Source organism: Hetaerina americana, unplaced genomic scaffold (assembly GCF_022747635.1).
Source record: "Hetaerina americana unplaced genomic scaffold, ioHetAmer1.1.p SCAF_3, whole genome shotgun sequence".
In the NCBI taxonomy this organism is placed as follows: Eukaryota; Metazoa; Arthropoda; class Insecta; order Odonata; family Calopterygidae; genus Hetaerina; species Hetaerina americana.
In genome coordinates, this window is record NW_027286874.1 from 19,661,216 (window position 1) to 19,680,905 (window position 19,690).

The window sequence follows — 19,690 nt, forward strand, 5'->3', positions numbered from 1 at the left end:
GCAAGTGCAACTAGTTTTCTTAATGAAAATCCACTGCTGCTACACACTTTATCAACACAGCTTGCGTACTTAGTTCCGATCGCTAAGATGCTGTAATCTATTGTTGCTGAATGCCTACGTATATACACATTGAAATAGAGAACCAATCATTTTCAAAAGCGTAAAATTTGGAAATTATTGTAAAATGATGTGCCTTGTTATAGGTCATCAGGAGTCACTCATATTCACAAATGTTTTTCCCAGCCTAAACACATGAAAAATTGTCTGGAATTTTTGTTATTCAAATGGGAAAATCTGAAGAATTTTGTCATATTTGATTTACAAAACATATTGAAATTACATTTCCACGTTTATACACGAAAACAAAAGTGAATCATAATTCATAATTATGATTGAAGTCATAATTCCCCAAATAAAGCATATTAATTTTAAAAGTGATAAGAAGTCACCCTGAGATTTCGTAACAGGTTTGCAAAAAGCAGAATCTGTTTCAACCAGGGCATATTTGAGCACAAATGCCCCAATGTAAAAGTTAAGGTACTTCCTGCATCAGCTATTGCTTTGGAAACAAATATGTGGCCTAACACAACATAACTATGCGTTAGCGAAATGAGAATTTCGACAGTTAATTATTTAAAATACATGTGGGTACAAATCGATTATCTTTACTATTGAACAGTTCTTAAAGTGATTTCTCACCTTATTGTAGTATAACTAAAAAACTTTTATCATTCATCAAAATAGCTATGGTTTCTCCTTATGCTCGCCAGATGCTGCGTTTTTTCGAATCCTCTGAATCTATAACCATAAGTAATACGACAACAGCTAAAAGTCTTAAACTGTTTAGAGCTTAAGTGAATGTTAGTAGTTCGGTAGGCATTCGACTTGTCAATTAGTTAAGCTAATTGATGTTAATTATGACCATTATCGTCAACTGTTTAACGTTCAAAATTTACAATTTAAATAGCGAAAATGAATTAATTAAAACATGAAGTGCCAATTTCGTCAACGAGGTCGATTGATTGAATTTTTTATGCCGTATTAAACTTTCCAAAGCGGATTACAGCCATAATGCGTAAATAACGTGTAGTGATGAGTGACAGTATTTCATATTCCTAAAGCTAAATAAACTGGGTATTTTAATAGTGTATAAGATTCTAACAAAGAGCTGTAATATCGGCTTGTAATTAATTCTGGTTTGTAGATGGTGTTCTGCTCGTACCGTTTAATTTTTTTATAATTTGTACTTTTCGACGGTTTTTATGTTCTTTGATTTTTATGAGGCCCCGTTATCCATTGTGTCCATTTGTTATGAAATTTACAAAAAACATCAATTGTTCATCTCATCTACCGTTCAACTACTGTGTGTCAGTGAATGTAAAACGACCAAGAAAACTGAGAACTAAACTTTCAAGCAATATTTTTGTGTGCGCTTTTCTGTTATGCTTCATGATGTAAGAGGAAAACCTCATAAGTTTCTCCAAACCCTAGCTAGTTACATCTTTAACACTGCATTATTCTTTGTTCAGTCAAAAATAAAATTATTATAAGCATTCAAAACCGTTTGGGTGTTTTTAACCTCAGAAATCTTTTTGCTTTTTCTTACAGCACGATGCCCTCAGACAGCATGGACGATATTGAGCTGAAGAACATCCAGCTTCAGTTTCCGACCGCGCGGACCCTCTCGCGTGACGACACAGCCGTCCATGAGGAGAGGCTGGACACGGAGAGGGGCAGCATCCTGATCGCTGTGCAGGGCAAGAGGAACAAGCCGGCGATCATCACTTACCACGACCTCGGCCTCAATTGTGAGTTCGCCCACAACCGCCCACCCTCCTCCCCTTTCAGATATCCCCTCATCCTTGCCTGGATCCCGCGTTCCTTGGACCCGCTAGTGACCCGTAGTAGGGAGCACGTTGGCATCTTGCGCTCGTGTACATTAGTGTGTGCGGGAGTCATTTTCCTTCAAATCATGTACGTTCATTGTCGACACATATTTAAATGAATTGTTCGGTACGTGATTGATTTGCAAAAAGAAATGGGACGAAAGCTGTGATGGCAAACTCGGATATCTTTCACAAACGTTGGGGAAGTTCTTTTGTTTCGCCTGGTTACTTTCTTTCTCTCATTCCGGTGTTACGTTGGTCATTGAGTTTAAAAAAATCCAATGAGGATTCTCCTCCTGCGGAATAGGAAAATATGGGTTTTAATTATAGTTGGCATATTTTGTAGATGCTAAGCGAGCGTAAAAAAATAAAACAGGACGGCGACCCTTTAGACTGTACTCCCTTTTTTACGCGGAAAGTCCGACCTTCGGGATAAGCCTTTCTTTTATTTTATTGAAGGTACCTTCTATATTTCGTTAAGCAACAAAGTGTACGCTAAAGAGTGTTCTCAACGTCACTTTCAAATTATGATAATCTCCGGTTGAGGGCGCAGTGTTAACATCATTTTCTGTTTCCCAAAAAGTGAGGTAAAGGAGTGAACTTTCAATTGTGAACGGAGTGTCTTCCAACCGCGTTCAGCGGTCACTACAATCAGCCAGATGTCTCTTCCACACTCGAGTTCTATTTTCAGCAATTCCTTTTCCTGTGGCTTAAACTCTGTAGGACTATCGTCGGCAGCAAAAGCGCAGGACCAAGTCATGCATGTAACAGTTGCGTAATCTTTCGATCACACCAGATGAAAACCGGAAAACCGCAGCGAAAGCCCCGACAGCGGGAATGGGGAAGTAATCGACAAGCGCTAAAAACTGAGCTAATCTCTCAAAACGTTTCGCGCCAAAAAAAATGTCTCATCCTTCAATGCACAATTCATCTCGATCCAATTTCCAAACCACCATTTACGCAGAGCTCTTGTCTGCATTTGTCTCTTATGGATTGTAAGTTAGAAAGCCATCGACACAAAAAAGCGAAAACACAAGCACTTCTAATTATTTTAGGAGTTCCGAGAGGAAAGCTGTGTCAGGCATTTTTTTAACGTCACCAAAAGAAATGCATTTACCGTTTTCATGAGAAATATCCTCGAATTCTTTTTACACTGAGTCGCGTGTACCATGAGGTTAGTGCCGCCCTCGAGTATCATTCGGATGCTATTATAGGGTTTTTATTTTATAATGGAAATCGCCATTCAATTAAGTGTGGATTAGTTCGAGTAATAAATGTATTTAAAGTAAAATATATTTTACAACTCAAAGGAAATCTTTACGGGGCACGTATAAACTGAAGAATTTCATAAGTTAATATGCGGACATGGTTCCTGATAGCGCCCATGATACCCTAACAGATACCAAAGATCATAAAAATACGAGCAATCCTAACTGGATAAATCAGAATGGGAACATTATCATTTTTCCTACGCTAAAATGTTATCTTATCCTTCTTTAGCCGACTAAAATTAGTTTCTGTGCGACGTATTTCGAAGACATGGTTGTCTAAATGCAGCAATTTTTAATTCTTAGACATGTTAGGTACTTTCCAAATACCTACTTTCTTTATTCAGGAACACTACCAGAAATATTTAAAAACTGAAATTCTTCAGTTCTTTGCGTGTCTTGTAGCTTGTGTTTTTGTAGTTTCTCTTGATATTATGGTATGCCACTGCAAAGGCTGATAATGATATCCAGTCGTAGGTCTTCCTATTCAGTAGTTATTCTTACAAATGTTATCCTTTGCAGCTTTGCATCATTTCGACACCGGTGTCACCAGTAAAAGATGCGGATTTTTTTAACTAAACCTGTTCCCATGAAACACTTTCATCAGACAGTGATGAAGGTTCAAACATAAGGTAGTGCATGGAATAGACGTTTAGTGATCGATTTTTCTGTATTCCTGCCATTATACGAGAAATTCACTTACAATACAATTATACTGTCGACCTCTGCATAATTATTAAAATGTCAATTTATTACATTAATTTGGGTTCTTATCTTAAAAAAGAGGTTTAATCTAAAAAATGAGTTTACGTACAAGAAACATTGTCCTGATAACAGAAAAACTGGTGACGAGTGTGCTTGAAATTATAACCGCGTTGCCATACAGTTAAGTTTGAAAGAAGATTTCGCGTATTTCGGAATGTTCCAAGCATTTATTTTTCCCAATGTGTGTCAGATCAAGAATAAGATACCTTGACCCGCGTGAAACATCAGCAGCAGATGCTACATTGCTTAAATGTCATCCTGTGACTAAAACTCTTCGCAGTGAGCGTAAGCAATCCTTTGTACTCGATTAGCCTAGAACATATTTTTTAAAACTCTATGAAGTGAAATATATATCGTAGATGTAAATATAGCTATCGACAAAACTTTCGACTTAATGATTATGGCTTTAATTTTGAAGGGACGTTGTATGCTTCTATTAATATTAATGCCCATCGTTGTATTTAACTACCTCAGTCATAAGAAACAAATTCAATTATTTTGCATTCCAATTTGGGATGAAATATTAAGATACTCTCCTCTGAGGATGCATTTGCGCCCTTAAAGTTAGTCAATATTGAATGTCGGAATGTTGAAACGCTTATGGAGAGGGATGGAGAATTACAATTGGAGGAGATTAATCAGCAGCGGTGGCCTTAAACGTTGTAGCTATGACATAAAAGAGAATTTCTTGCCTTCCATAGTCCTGTCGTCTATTGATCTCATTATGAGCACGATGCAATAGAAATACAGGGTGCTCTCCAAAATGAATGCAATTGTATTTCCCTCGCCGCTCCTATTGGTCGGAGAGGGATCAACCCAATTGTAGTAGGTGGGGATAAGATAAGCTTTGCCGCAAAACCGCTCTGTGTTCTCCAAGCTTTGGAAGCGGCAAGACGTTAGTTATTGTAAACCTCTGTGCGCCGACTGTGTCACGGAAGACCAACCGAGCGGAAATTTCAAGTGAACTTTTGAAACGTATTAGGAATGAACCTGATAATTTGGACAACGTCATCACTGGTGATGAAACTTGGTTTTTTTAATACGACCCGGAAACAAAACGTCAAAGCTCTGTGGGGCACACCGACCAGTCCCCCAAGCCCAAGATGGCAAGAATGAGCAATTCAAAAGTGAAAACAAAGGAATGTTTCATAAGGCGTTTGTTCCTTGAGGACAGACAGTAAACGCTGCCTACTACGTGGATGTGCTGGAAAGACTCCGAAAAAGGGTCATCAGGACGAGATAAGAAATCTCCACTACCAGGCAACTCCATCACGACGACGGGCCTTGCCAAAACGCGATGAGAGTCAGCGAGTTCCTGGCCAAACATCAGGTGCCAGCGCTTGCCCTATAGTCCTGGCGTCGCCCCAGCAGACTTCTTTTTGTTCCCTCGGATCAAGGTACCCGTGAAAGGAACCCGTTTTATCGTCCGTAGAAGAGACCCAAACAGCCGTGACGAAGACCTTCCTATAGGTCCCCGAAGACGCCTTCCAGGGCCCGTACCGGTCATGGCAGAGTCGCTGGAAAAATGTGTAGAGGCCCAAGGAGAGTACTTAGAAGAATTTTAACTGTTTGTGCAAATCTGTTCAGTAAATTACTTTTGGAACGCACCCTGTTGTCGAAAAGAGGATACTTACTGAATAAATAAACTTGATATTTTTCACTCAAAAAAAACTTAATAATGCCACCGGTTTCGACGTGATATAATTAGGGCTATGTGTCGAAACTGGTAGTATTATGGTTTTTTGTGAAAAAATACCAAGTTTATTTAGTCAGTGATAATGAATTTTCACTAAATTGAGCCTCAAACTGTCAAGTTCATAGGATAATTAATTGAAGTTGATGAACGATTTTCATATCATCATAATTGTTTTCAACAATTTCAGTCTGGAGTTGTCTTTTTTCGATCCCAGACCAGAGCTGCCAAGACAGCATTGCGGTCTCATCTTCATTTTTAATTTAGTTCTTTGGTATTAGTAAGCAAGTATACTAGTGCTCGCCGGAAGAGCCCGATAGTGGATCCACTAAATATAATTAGATATGTTTATAGTGTATCTTCACAGTCGTTATTATATACATGTTTATTGCGCTAGGTAGTGTTTACGAATGAGCGATTTATGTGTATCGATGCATTAATGGTGAGTGATATGTCTACATTGTTTATTCGTATAATTCGAATGTATGTGAAGAACATTTTTTCCTTGGCTGTCTGTGAGATGATAATGATGTAAATTATTTCCATCAGTAGTAGAATATCGAAGTATCTCTGAGTTGCCCATTTGCAACTATATACTAAACATGTAGACGCCGATGAAAGTCAATATGGAGCTCGGAAGATTATTTGTATACCGCATTGCCTAAAATGTCAGCGATATTTAACCTTCGAGAATGATAAAAATTTCAAAGCGATGAAAATAGTAAATCAAATCCCGACTCTAAACCATATTTTGCTATCCAAATCAAATTACGACCTAATCCAAAACAAATTAAGACAAAGCACATGTATGCACTCAATAATGACAAGGCTCGGGCGTAAACAGTGGATATCCCAAGGTCTCAACTTGGGGTAACTGCTCATTCGTTCTGCCTGATTTTTTTTGATAGTTGTAATTAAAAATGAAACTTAAAAATGTATAATATAATGTTGGTACAAGTTACGTAACATAAGGTATCACTGAGAGATATAAAATACTATTATATGTAATAATTATTATAATATAATAAAAACAGTCTGACAGGGTAGATAATTGAAGTACGTCTTCCCTGCTTAGGAGTAATAGTTTGGATCAAAAATGGAATTTTTTTTTAGGATGTGACAAAAGTGTCTTGACGTTTACAAGGTGTGGTCAAAAGAAGACGGAACTGATTTTATAAATTTTTTATTTCGACGGGCACAGCTTAATTGAACTTGTCGCCCTCAAAGTACATGCCATGGCTGACGACACACCTTTGCCTAAGTTTCTTCCAGCCGTAGAACCCTGCCTGGTAAGCCGCCTTAGGGATTCTCTTCATGTCCGCCGTACAATTAGTTTTAATTTATTTCCGCAATAGAGCCGAATCGGCCCTTTCAAGGTTAATTTCAACTTAAGAAACAAAAACAAGGATTTAAGAAACTCTGGGTCGGCATTGGCTCGATCCAGGCGTTCGTGACCAATGTCCACACGTTTTTGTCCCTGTTCATCAGTCAGCACCCACGGGACGAATTTTGATGTGACGCGTGTCATGCCACTATGCCTGTCAAAATTGTTTGACAGGATCCAAAACTAATGTTCACTTCCTCGGCAATCCTCTTAATAGTTAAACGGCGATTTGCCAGCACCAAATCGTTAACCAATTTGACATAGTTGGGGTCTGTCGAAGTGGAAGGCCGCCCGGTTCGTGAATCTTCAACTGCCGAGGTTCTACCCGATTTAAAACGACTGTCCCACTCGAAACACTGACTTCAACTCACAGCTTCATTAACAAAGGGTTGCTGAATCATTCCAAATATCTCCGTAGCACTTTTTCCTAGTTGGAAACAAAATTTCACGCACACAAGCTGTTCATCTAGATCTTTCATTGCTGCCGTTGCACGCGTCGACGAACAGGTTGCAACACGTACCGCCGCTGCTGCTGCGTAACGACTCGACGTAAACAAACGCAACACCTCTCGTTTTAGTCGTTGGATGTGTCGCTAGATGGCGCACTGTTTCTTGTTTCGATCCGTTCAACGGTTTGCGCAGAGTAAAATCAGTCCTTGATCTTTTTTTGATCACGCCTTGTATCCTGTGAATGGCGAATTCTATTTTCTTTCGGAAATCATTTTCCGATTAATTTTAGTATAAAATTACAGCTGTATTTTTATGCTTTTAATGTTCTTTATAAAAAAAACCAGAGTAATACTTCAAAGTTACCGAATTATCCACGTCATTGTTGTAGGTGTCGAATTAAATGTCTTTGCCTGAATGTCCCCTGACTGCCCCTTTCTATAATCATCCTTGTTTTCTTAATGCGTATCATCATTTCTTTACGGAAATAACGTAGTTGGGTGGAAAATGTTTTACTGTTGTTGTTGTTTACTGTTACTGTTTTACTGTACTGTTGTTGTCGTTAACGACTGTTGAAAACAATTTATATTCCCAACTTGGAGAGCAGTCATAACACTATAGTAGCCAGTTTGCCTGACGAATTCATAGAACAATGGGGAGATTATACGTAAATTTTAAATGGCACTTCTGGAGACCATTGGTAAATAATTTTTGCGTAAAGTTAAAGAGTATATAAATATCGCGTGGGAAGTTTATGAAAATGTATTCTGCAGAGAAGCGTGAGGAAATGAAATTAAGGAAAGTGATGTACCGCAAGTCACTTGAAGTGGATGCTAGCGTTAGTGGCTTATAGAAGAAGAGTAATATATCTAATATACGCGTCCGCTTTCTGCGCATGAATGAAGATCCAACCGTCAAATCTGCTTACCCTTCGTCGTCATTAGGATTCCATCAGTCGTGGTGTCTCTGACGTTCCTGATGTTCGATGAGAACGTACTGTGTGGCTCTAATTAATAATCATTAAAGTTCGTATTTGTACAAGTTTTACGTAAACCAAAGGGAGTGAATTGCTGTAAATACCGCTCAACTCTAGATCTAAGCATAAGAAATAATCCTCGATATTTGAATTTAATTTATGTTGTAATTTTTAGGCCTATCTAAATTGTGTTATTTTGAGACTGAGACGTGGACAGTTTCTGTAAAACCTCCCAAGCGGTATGAATATCAGTTTGTCTGTAGCTTGTATATTGATAATGCCTTTCCATGGCCAGAATGAGGTTTGAGTGAAAACTGCATAATGTAGTAATAGCGTGTGACAAACCTGCGCGTGAAGGTCCCTTTTGGTTAGTAAATGCAATACGTGTCACAAATTTATGTGGCAGGGAAATTATTTTTTTATTCTATTTTGATTGTTTATTAGGAATTTTTAAGTAATACATGTAATATTAGTTGAATAAGGACTTCAGTTTGACCCTACAATACCCATGTGACATTTTACCCAGAAATTTCATCATGACATTTGTGAACCTTTTTCGTTTACATAAAGCACCATTCAGTTATAATAATCTATTATCAATCACATGCTAATATTTGGTGTTGTTGTTATCCTTTTTCTGTTGTAAATGTTATTTTTCTTTCATAAATCCTTATCGAAATTCTTCATGCCGTGTATTGAATTTCATTATTTTTCCTCTTTCAGATATTTCTAACTTTCAAGCTTTTTTTAACTACATTGACATGAGGGCTCTGCTAGAAAACTTCTGTGTCTATCACGTGACTGCCCCTGGCCAAGAAGAAGGTGCCCCATCGTTACCTGAAGAGTGAGTATTTTATGTTACAGTATTCTGTCTCGTTCGCAGCGAGCGTCGAAGGCACCTTGAGTAAGTGGGCGTTGGATCACCCAACATTCCCTTCACTACGACCCACCCGAACCTCTTGGTAATCGAACATTTGTAGTTTATGCATTTTATGTCCGTCCTTTAATATAATAAATATGTCTAATATAATAAAATTGCTTATAATAAATGGTAATGAAGAAAATATTCCCTTTTGTTATACTGCTCGGCAACCGACTCAAATAGGGCGTTTGATTTCCAGGACGCATGCACATTCCTTCTCACTGTCTGCCGTCCAATACCTGCTGTCTCGTCCTCTTTTGTGTTTCGGACCGCCAACCAGCCTAAGACGACGCTTTTAATGTGTCTAGAGCTTACAGAATTGCCGCGTTCATTATGCACTTATTGGTGTAAAAAATGACAGGGTAGCATTTTAAGTGTGTAACAGAAGCTTTTTGCTTTTCTTTTGGCGTTGAATTTCTTAAATCCTCTATTCTCTAACATCTTACATCCACCGAGAATGTTTGATTATATTTAACGGTTTTACAGAAGTTTCTGTACAAGTGGGACGAAATAAAAATGCTGCTTTTTCCAATATAGGTCATAGATTTTGTGGTAATTTTTTTGTTTCAAGATAATATTTATCAAAAGATTACCTTCAATTATCGATGGCTATCCAGTGATATATCTCTCTCTGGGGACAATTTTAAATACCTTTCAATCCCTTATTTCTACTTAGTGTGAGTTTTAATTTTCATAGACACATTAAAACATGGGTACAGTAAATTTGATCACTAATTAAACCGTGAATTGAGTACTCATTAAATCTGGTCGCATAAATTTACTCAAAAAGGTTTATTTAATTTAATCCTATGCACATGAATTCATACTACACATTCATCTAGAATTTTGGGCTGTTAAAAGTTCACATTAGCCACTCTAATTTTGTTTTAATTGTTTCTAATCCAATTTTATGTCTATGTCTTCTGTACAAGTCGAATATTTACCCTACCCATAATGTTTGACCACGGTAACAGTATCGGGGAAAAGCTATTACATTCTTAAGTTACCATACACCTGAAAATTTCGCTTCGTAAATAAATTTATTTAGTCTATAAGTCTCACGTCCAGTATATTAAAAATCATTAATTAACCTGTTCATCCTAGGGTGGTCAAAACCTATCAATGAGTGCCTAGCCAGTATTTTCCGCAATAATTTAAAAGTTGGCGGAAAAGGGAGGAGGAGTGTCCTTCAGGAAATCCAACCAATCTACTGGTTAAATGATATTGTTCTGGTATAGGGAGTCTTTCAGACTTGTAATGCTCTTATACGACCTACACACATTACCGCTCGGAGTTTTAAATACAGTCACTCACATAACGACTCTGAATCGTCTGCAAGTTAGCTGAAACAATTCACATCGCGCATTCAAGACCTCCATGGGTGTTTTACTGTTTAACCACGGCAGGTTTTTGTCACAAAGAACCTCCGTGAGATAGCTAGTGCGCGTTCGCATCATTGACACGTTCCACGTGTTTGTAAATCACCTTAAGTCAGTTAAGTGCCCCGTAATATAATCGGATTAGCCTCTGTCTCCACGCTCTCTCCTATTACCCTCCACCTCCAATAGCTCACGGCTGCGCGTGTGTTTCTCGTGTCATATTTTGGCGCGAAAAGAAGTATTCATTTTCTATGAATAACTGACAGTGATAAATGCACTTATTTAGAGGAGAAAATTTATTCTCCGCGTAATACCTTCTTCGACGAGTTTCTACACCAATGGCGAAAAAATAGGCTTGATTTTTATGAAGAATGTTAATGAGGAAACTACGTCCTGATGTTTACTCGCCAAGTCTGTTAAAAACTGCAGGTAATCACAGAAAGTCAGCATTGACGTGAAATTGTATCTGTGAAATTATGTAACGAAAACTGAATAGCCACTATTAGCTAAACATAAGTTCATTTGTGAAGAGGCAGACTAATTATGCAAGGCAGGAGAGAGTTTCGATACTAGTATTGTAATTTGCCGCACAGGTTATCTAGTTCCCGTTATTTTTTTGAGTGAGCAAGTTTGATTGTGAACTGTTTATTTTTAAGTAAAAGGTAGCACATCTTACATGATAAGAGAAATATAGGTTCTGGTTTTTAGTATTGCATTCCGGTAGCATTCTCTTTAGAGTGAAAATGGAGAGTGAGTAAACAGGAGTTTCAGAAATAACTTTGCAGCTTCCACATAAAATAACTTATTTATTTTCTACTAGTTTCGCTACACTGTAGCATCTTCAGGAACGTACAGGAGAGTGAGTAATTAATTTTTGTCATTGATGACTGATACAAATGATTGAATTGATATTATTTCATAATTAATATTGTAGTAAAAATCCCTAAGGTCATTACAAGTAAAAATTGTCATGCGATACAAAATTCAATAAAAAAAGTCAGAATGCCATACTTAAACGCTTATATCAAACTTTGGAAATGTAAAGTCTTGAGCGAACGTGTCCCGTATTTTTTTTTGCTGTTGCTATTCAAGTTGACAATATGCTTCTTAATTTTAATGGTGTGTAATTAGGTTAACTGCTCTCTTCACTGTGGAATAATATTTTTCCAACCGATATTTGCGATTCTGAGTTGATATTGAATTGTTGACTCTTTTACGCATCCATTGGCATCAAGTCCTTGGTCGCATTACATGTATACTAAAGCAGCATCTAAAGAAAGATCCTTCAGTAATGTGTTTCACAAGAAATTGTCGAAACGACGCAAAAATCCCTAATAATATTTCTCCTGTCTGGAGCTGATAGTTGAGGCAATGTGGAGCAGAATTCGATTACATACGAGTACATACATGCCCCTGTAAATACTCGTATGTCGTTTTTTCTTCATGGTAGGAAAGATAAAGTTTGAGAGATTTGTGAGTGCTGTTCCGGAAATGAAGTGTAAACATTGCTGTTCAATATGAGAGAGATAAGTTGAGATAAACCGCAAGATATGAAGCTCTTCACGCTTAAGCTGGTGATGTTCAAATAATTTCGTACCTTTGGCGACTGGTAGCCGCTCCTTCTTTTTTATCATCAAAATTGTTCATTTATTAAAATCTTCATAAAGACCGTTTTCTCCGTTTTAAAGATCGTGTTTTCGAAGACGGTTTCATCGGAATTTGTTGTTTTCCTTTAGCTTCTTTCAAGATGGAGCTGGATTGAATTCTGTTCATCCTTCAGGTCATTTATTATTTTATAATATGAATAAATATACTTCCACTTGAGTGAAAAAATCGTTGGTGCACGTATTTCATAGCTCCCAGAAAATCGAATTCATCTGTAGTACCCATTCTAAGGATTCCATTGTGTTCAAACAAATTTATGAAGGTAAATTTTCTATTATCTTATTTTTATGCTTCTTAATTGTGTCGACTTTACGGATCCTCTCCTTTTTTTGTAAATTGATCTCTAACGGATTGCCGTCGCCATACTCTGTGAGCCCATTCGAGGTCTTGTGGAAGGGAAAGTACTAGCTCCCCTCCCTTTTTGGGATCTAAGAACGTGTGTTAATAGCCAAGTTATCATGTTGTGGCTTAATCTCTTTCTGCCTGCCCCACTTTTATATTGACCGATAGGGTGTGATAATCCTCCAATCTGACGCGAATTGGACGCCCACTCTTCCGTTAGAGTTATTCATTCCAGTTGTTACGAGAACGTTGGGAAAATTTTCCATCTTCCTCCCGCACTAATAATAATAAAGACAAATAAAAATCATTGGGAGTTATGTATAGGGCATTGAAGGTGACAGTAGTAACACAAGCAAGTATCCAAATTAGCCCTTGTATATTTTGAGTTTAAGCAATGAAAAATCATTTCTTTCCTTATTTTTTATAGTTTTATTTTTACGGTAAGACTTGTTTGTGTTACAATGCCTTTTGGCTATTTGGGTATTGAAAGAAGTCAGAATAAAGTGAAGTTATTTTAAATATTATCAAACCGATCGGTATTTACGTAGGTTCACAACATGTTCTCGTAGAGTGTTTTGGTACATTTTTTATCTTTACGGTATTATTTTGTTGTTTTCATTTCCTGATGATGTTAGCAAAGGTGTTTTCAGTACTTTTCGGAGCGTCACTTTATCTCGCCTCAGTCCTCTTTAGGTATCTTGTCTTCTGCCCTCATAAATTCATTAGCAGAAATGATCCTCCCTTGTAATATCCTGATGAGTCCCTTTTTTCGGCTCATTCACTTCCGACGATGTATCGTACGTAGTGGCTGAGGGTCGCCGGCGCAATTCACGCGCGTGGTTATTATGCTTGTCGCACGCGTGAATTTGAATCTGAATCCCACACCTGTTGTGTTCGCAGCCGTGTCTTCCTCTCGACTGTGGTCACGAAAAAAAAGTCTCCCCGTGCTTCGACTGGCTTCCGTCCTCCCCGACTTCCACATCCTCCACTTTCAGCAAAGCCTAATGTCATTCCCCTCTCCTCTCCTTCTCGTTGCTGCCGCTTGTCTGACGACTAGGAAGGATTAAGTATTCTCTTTCCGTTCAAGTGCGGTGTATGGAGCCTATAATCGATCTCTTGTGTCTGTACAATCTTCAATGGTTTCACCCTATTTGGCTTGTTAGTCGTTTTTCCCTGAAAAGTGACTTCATATGCTCTCTCCTGTGATAATGCGGGTTTTTTATATTGATTAAATTAATATACAAATTTTACATTTTTCTGGTAGCACGTAGGGCTTTCCAGGACCCCGATCTAGTTATATCTCCATCGTTTCAATTGCAAAATGTCTTTTACTTTTTCGTTAGGCTTTTATTATATCCTTACTAACTGTTACGAAGATAAACTGAGGCAGCGCAAATGGTTTGAGAAGTGAGAGCCCGGTGGAGCCAATCCATAACCTGGTATTAAGAGTCGTGAAATTATTTGCGTGCGTCACTTCCTAGGGATGGTTGATGTATTTTTACGAAATGTTGATGGCAAATTCCGCGTCAGGATGTATACGCGCATAAGAAAAGGTAGATAAATGTGTTGGTCGTGAAGTTGTTTAATAAAAGGAACCATGAATTACGCACTCCAACAATTTTGTAATTAATATTTATGAGGTATCAGTTACGATTCATGGCGTACGTTGAACAATAGCAAGTGCTATTGACCGCAGCAATTTTTTGGAACTAAGTTGATTTCACAGCACGCTCTTACCATAAAATAATGTTGACCGGGTTGCCAAAATTGTGTTGCGACTTTTACCGGCTAATTTAGTTGATGCATAACGGATATGATAAAATATACATAAGCCTTATACTACGCATGTATGCCCAAAGACGTAGAAACCGATTTTCGTTTTTTTTTCCTTTTACTGCCCAACTTGAAGTCGAGCGTAAGACTGCAAAGTACAGAATCCAAAATTTACCTTCAAGATTCTCCATCAGCCACACGAGATGAAACTTAGGAAAATTGTCGGCAAACTTTTGGCGACCGCACCCACGTTCGAACTAAGCAGAAATAAAATGTAAATGAACTCCACCGCATGGTCGCGATCGATATCAGCGCCGCGAAGCCTGAACTCTATCTTGTGACCGACATGGGATCTCATTTTTTAATACTTATAATGCAGGTTTCAAGGTAGATTCCAGCGGTAAGGTTTTAAGGTGGCTACTTGGGTCATGTCTACATTTGGCTGCCCGATCGACCATAATTATTTAGCTCCACATCTGATGATGACGTGTGCTGGGATTAATACACTCTAGTATCAGTGTTTAATTGATGATTCTACTTTCGCATCTCCAGTTTTCTGTTGTGAAATCAAAAATATCAGTAGCTGAATTGGGACCAAATGAATTACACTGCTGCCCTTCATATCACCAATTTTTCAGGCTCCAAAAATTGATTAGTTGCTAAGTCCCTGGTTGTTATGGTTAATAATTAATTGAAATGCGGGCTTTCGATATTTTTAACTCATTTGATAATCCATTATCAGAAAGCAACTAAGTTGTTTTCCATAGCTTTGATGTTTAAATTGATTATGGTGCTTCAAATTGCCACTTTATATCCATTGCTATCACTTCTCACTTCTCTTTTACTTTTTTTAAACGCATCACTTCTTGATGATATACGTTGTCCACAACTAGCTGTAATTAATGGCGTGTGTTGCACTAATGGCATGTTTTTTCTCTTGGTGTCCAATCGCCATTTGACAACCCAAAGGCCTGTTCCTTGGTTTTCTCCCCCCGCACATTTGGCACAATTTCCGACGATTAAGGAGAAAAGTCAATTTGGAAAATATTGGAAGATGGATCTGCCGCTCACACAGTTGACGATGGCGCTGCAAGTCATATGATAGACACGGCATGGTCATGCATTCCTGGCCTCCTAATTTTCTAGTGTCATTTAAAACCGCATTAAGCGTTGGACTACTGACCGGAGAGCCCGGGTTCGATTCCCGAACGCAATTCTCTGGGCAACCACAGCTTCACCTGATCTGTGTGATTTTTTGGGTGCCAGAACTTCTTGGGAAACCATAGCCGACACAGGGAAAGGATCTGGCCCTGATCCTGATACCCTGATGTGTGAATTTCGTTAACACCGTTGGGCCTAGTATTGGGTGAACTCTACCATCACCTGCCAAACCGACCTTTGACTTTGGTGTTTATGGTATTTTAAGGTACATTTGAATTATTTCTGAAACTCAAAGGTCCACTCTGTTTTCAATCTTATGATTTTTCTCAGATAACAGCTCTCTCCCTTTGTAGTTTTAGTAATTTTTATTTACGTATTAATATTCTTTGAAAGGTCCGGACAATTCGAATTAGTGAGCTAATTGTCGCGGTTTGTATCCGTTGTGTGATGTTCTCTTAAGTCTGAATGATCCAAATGTTTGAGAAAATACTAAAGGATAATTATTTGACTCGCTGGAATCTCCACTATAAAGAAGTAATTAATTTCCAGGCTAACGCCCAAAAACCGTTAAAGCTGTTCATCTTCTCCCCAAATGAGTATATATTGCATTCGTCCATGAATTGGAAATCACCCCTCAGGATTCCCAAGTGCCAGCGAATGTTTCCCTCATGTTTTCAGAGTGGGTCAAGGGATGAAGAGTAGAGTATCGGCGGTTGTAGCCGGGCGCGGGTGGAGGAATTCAAAATGAAGCCGTACTATCGGCTCTTCTAGTAGTGACGTAATGTTGCCTGGAAGACCTAAAACAGAAAGGCAAACAAAAAAAGCCAAGAGCTGTCCAAAGTTCCCTTTCCTATCCGCTGTTGTTTAGGCGACGTGTGTTGCAACAGCGCTTTCCCTTCCTACGCCCAATCTGTGTATGTTGAAATGCGAGTCCCTTTTATACGCAGCACAGTACTATGTCTTGCACAGACATTGCATTGTTGCCCCATCTCACGCAAGGAATCGCCCCAGCTTGCATGACAATATCCGTTGTCATCCGTCTCCACTCATGGACATGTTGACATCTGCGGTCTCCCACCTTCATTAGAGATAAGCATAAGACTCGTCGGAGTATTGGAATCTTCCGATTTTATCCACCCATGATTAAATATGGTCATTATTATTATTATGTCTCGTGAACGCTGAAGAGCTGAACTGCAATAATTATAATACCAATATAGCTTTAAATAGGATAAAATACCTTGAATATTTTGGCCCCACCCCGTAATCTTTCCATTGTACAGTATAGTTTAAGTGTTTTATTTCCATATGGTCCGGATAGCCACCTATTCAGTTATATAGTATCTTTATTTCTTGCAGAATAACAGTAGTTTTAGATGGGCTTTTCCTTTGATTGGTGAGTCATTTTGATGGATAGCTGTTGATCATTATTTTAGTTTTGTTGCTCAGGTGCTGACTGATGCTTAAGATACAGCCATTAAGTCACTATTTAACAGTTTTAAACACGACCGCCATTGAGCCATGAGCATGTATTGCGTCACAGTGAGAGGAGGAAATGAAAATCGTTCAGCTTTAGTGCATGCCATAAACCTCAATTTACCATATTGAGGGATGCTGGAGGCCATCGAAACAACGTGTCAAATAGAGGTCTTAATTCCAACTATTGCTTGATGACCTTAGTGTAAAATACAGCTCTAATGAACCTCAATCTCATTGTGCCACCTGATTCCAAGGTTTTGCCTTGCCCATTCTGTTTAAAATGTCTTGCCGTATTCATAGTTTCATGTGATATACTTGAAAAATAGGTCACTCACACCAATTTTGATTTCGTTTCGTGGTATTTCTTACCTGTGTTTAATTTTCTTAATATTAGGTGCCCGACTCTTCGGGGGTGACATGGTTAGGGCTGCTCTCAAGGCTCATGGGAAGGAATGTTTTGTCATATGATTAATTGCTAGCGTGCTAGTTTTTAAGCTCTTGTATATGGTTGACTCCCACTCTGTTGATTCCAATGGGCGTCTTAGAGTTTTTATAAGTGGTGAAGTTTGATTCGGTTATCACCATATGTTAAAAAACTGGAAACTTACTGAAGAAATCGCAAAAACTCTTTGGTGTACGAGATGCAGCAGTTGTGCAGTCTGCAGCATAGATTTCTAAAGTGTTTAAAGACGATTTTATAGCTTTCTTCACCTTTCCCTGTTATTATATGTGTTCAGCGATGCTTGTTTGATAATTTTTAAACCTTCCATGGAAGATTGAATTAAGGTTTCAACTTAAAAGTTTGAGATTTTCTTCCATTGAAGCTTATAACATACAGCACTGGTTTTCTCAACTCTATTTTCCGTGTGTATATTTCATAGTCGTGAGTGTAGTAAGCAGATGGAATGAACCTTTATTTATTATACTTGCTATTTCAGTGCTTCTAAATGTAACATAAAAACAATATTTAAAAATTCGTTCTATCTGTAATAAGAATAAATGTTACAGGAAAGGGTGTCTCCTTTAATTAGAGGAAGGTTCTTATCTCAGGCCTTTTTTTATTCAACTCCTTGCCTGCTCCACCTTTAGGATGCCAGTCATCTCAAACGCGATGTGATGACGTTATCCCGAGCTGCCCTTCGATCCAGGTGCCCCACCCAAGGCATCTTATTTCCCTTCTCCTGCACCCGACGTAATTAGCACGTGTCTCGAGCAGCCCTTCCCTCAGATGGATCATTCGCCTGTGAAATGGCTGGGGCATCCGCACCATTGTATTTTTATTTGAAAACGGAAGCTGTGATGGGCGCACTGGAGCGGTAATGGCCCTGAACGACGGAAATGATCTAGGATGTGACTCCGTGGCGACCCTCCTGGCATTTCAGTCTCTGTAGATCTTGGTATATGTCTGATTGGATATTTTATCCGAGGCCAATTTGGCACAGGATGTTACTTGAGCTCCTCGGCGTTTTTGAAAGAAATATCCGTCAATTACCTACCTCCGCCGGAATTGCATGTTAACTGGCACTTTTTATAATGGGAGTTTTCAGAAATTAAATGTTATTGTCATGGCATGCAGTTGGATCCAGAATGTCCTCCAGTAGAAAATATAGTATTATGCCTTTACTCGTATCAAATATTGGTCACCAGTTACTCTAAACTCAAGTTGGATTACTTTAAACTCTAGTAGTTCCATACTCCTACTAAAAGTACCCCTCCTTGTATGTCCTCTTTGAATTATTTGAGCCTTTTAGAGGTATTTTATTTAGTATTTTTTGGTTGACGTAAAGTTAATGGGTTTTACTATATCAGATCGTATGAAATGTAATGGAATATGATGGTATATTTCATTTTAATGCGGTAGGTTTTACCCTTTGAGTAGTTTTCCTGGTGTATTCGTGTACATATAACCTGTTTCCTTCTTGATCAACGGTAGTTGTCCAAATAAGAAATTAATGCTCGCTCGTTGGAGCTCCGCCACTTTCCTCTCCGTAAACTCGTATCTCGGCCCCTCTAAACCATCCTTTAAGTTTGATGACATTTTCTTTTACGTGAAAGGGAAACTTATACTCATTCTGCGTAAAATCTCGGGTTATTAGCGGTGTATTTAGGTTATTCTTACACCTGGTAAATTGGGTTGGCTTTCGGGTGACGTAATCAATTTTAGAGCGCAGATTAACCTTGCCCACCACTGGGTAACGTTGAATCACGGCGTGGCTTTTTGGTTTGTTTGCTTTTTATTTCAAGGTCGAGGAGATCATTTGTCACTCCAGCGAGATCTTGCAACCACTCGAAACTGTATGTAGAGAAAATTGCCTCTTAAGAGAGGCTGGTCATATTCAGTATTCTCATTCAGTGATTTGACTCACCGCTCATATACTTTCTCCTCGGACCCTATGCATTCTGCTAAATTTAGAATTCATTGTAATATATTGTTGCAGCTTTTATTTCATATTAATTCAGAGTACAAATTCCTGGTGCTACTGGGGATGTTGGAAATTGTAATTTCCCCAATAAAGAAAATAGGAATGGACATCAGTTATCCTTGTTCCA

General features: G+C 38.4%; 1 protein-coding gene across 10 annotated transcripts in view; it reads left to right on the forward strand.

The window, feature by feature from the left end:
• MESK2 (misexpression suppressor of KSR 2) overlaps nucleotides 1-19,690 on the forward strand; it is a 164,301-nt gene that overhangs the window by 118,200 nt on the left and 26,411 nt on the right. For all 10 annotated transcript variants that reach the window (XR_011701455.1, XR_011701454.1, XM_071587420.1 and 7 more), the window contains 2 exons: nucleotides 1,609-1,808; nucleotides 9,143-9,263. Coding sequence is in view for 8 of the 10 variants with exons in the window: in XM_071587420.1 (XP_071443521.1) it covers nucleotides 1,609-1,808; nucleotides 9,143-9,263 (321 nt within the window). In the remaining 2 variants the exon portion in view is untranslated. The remainder of the gene's footprint in view (nucleotides 1-1,608; nucleotides 1,809-9,142; nucleotides 9,264-19,690) is intronic.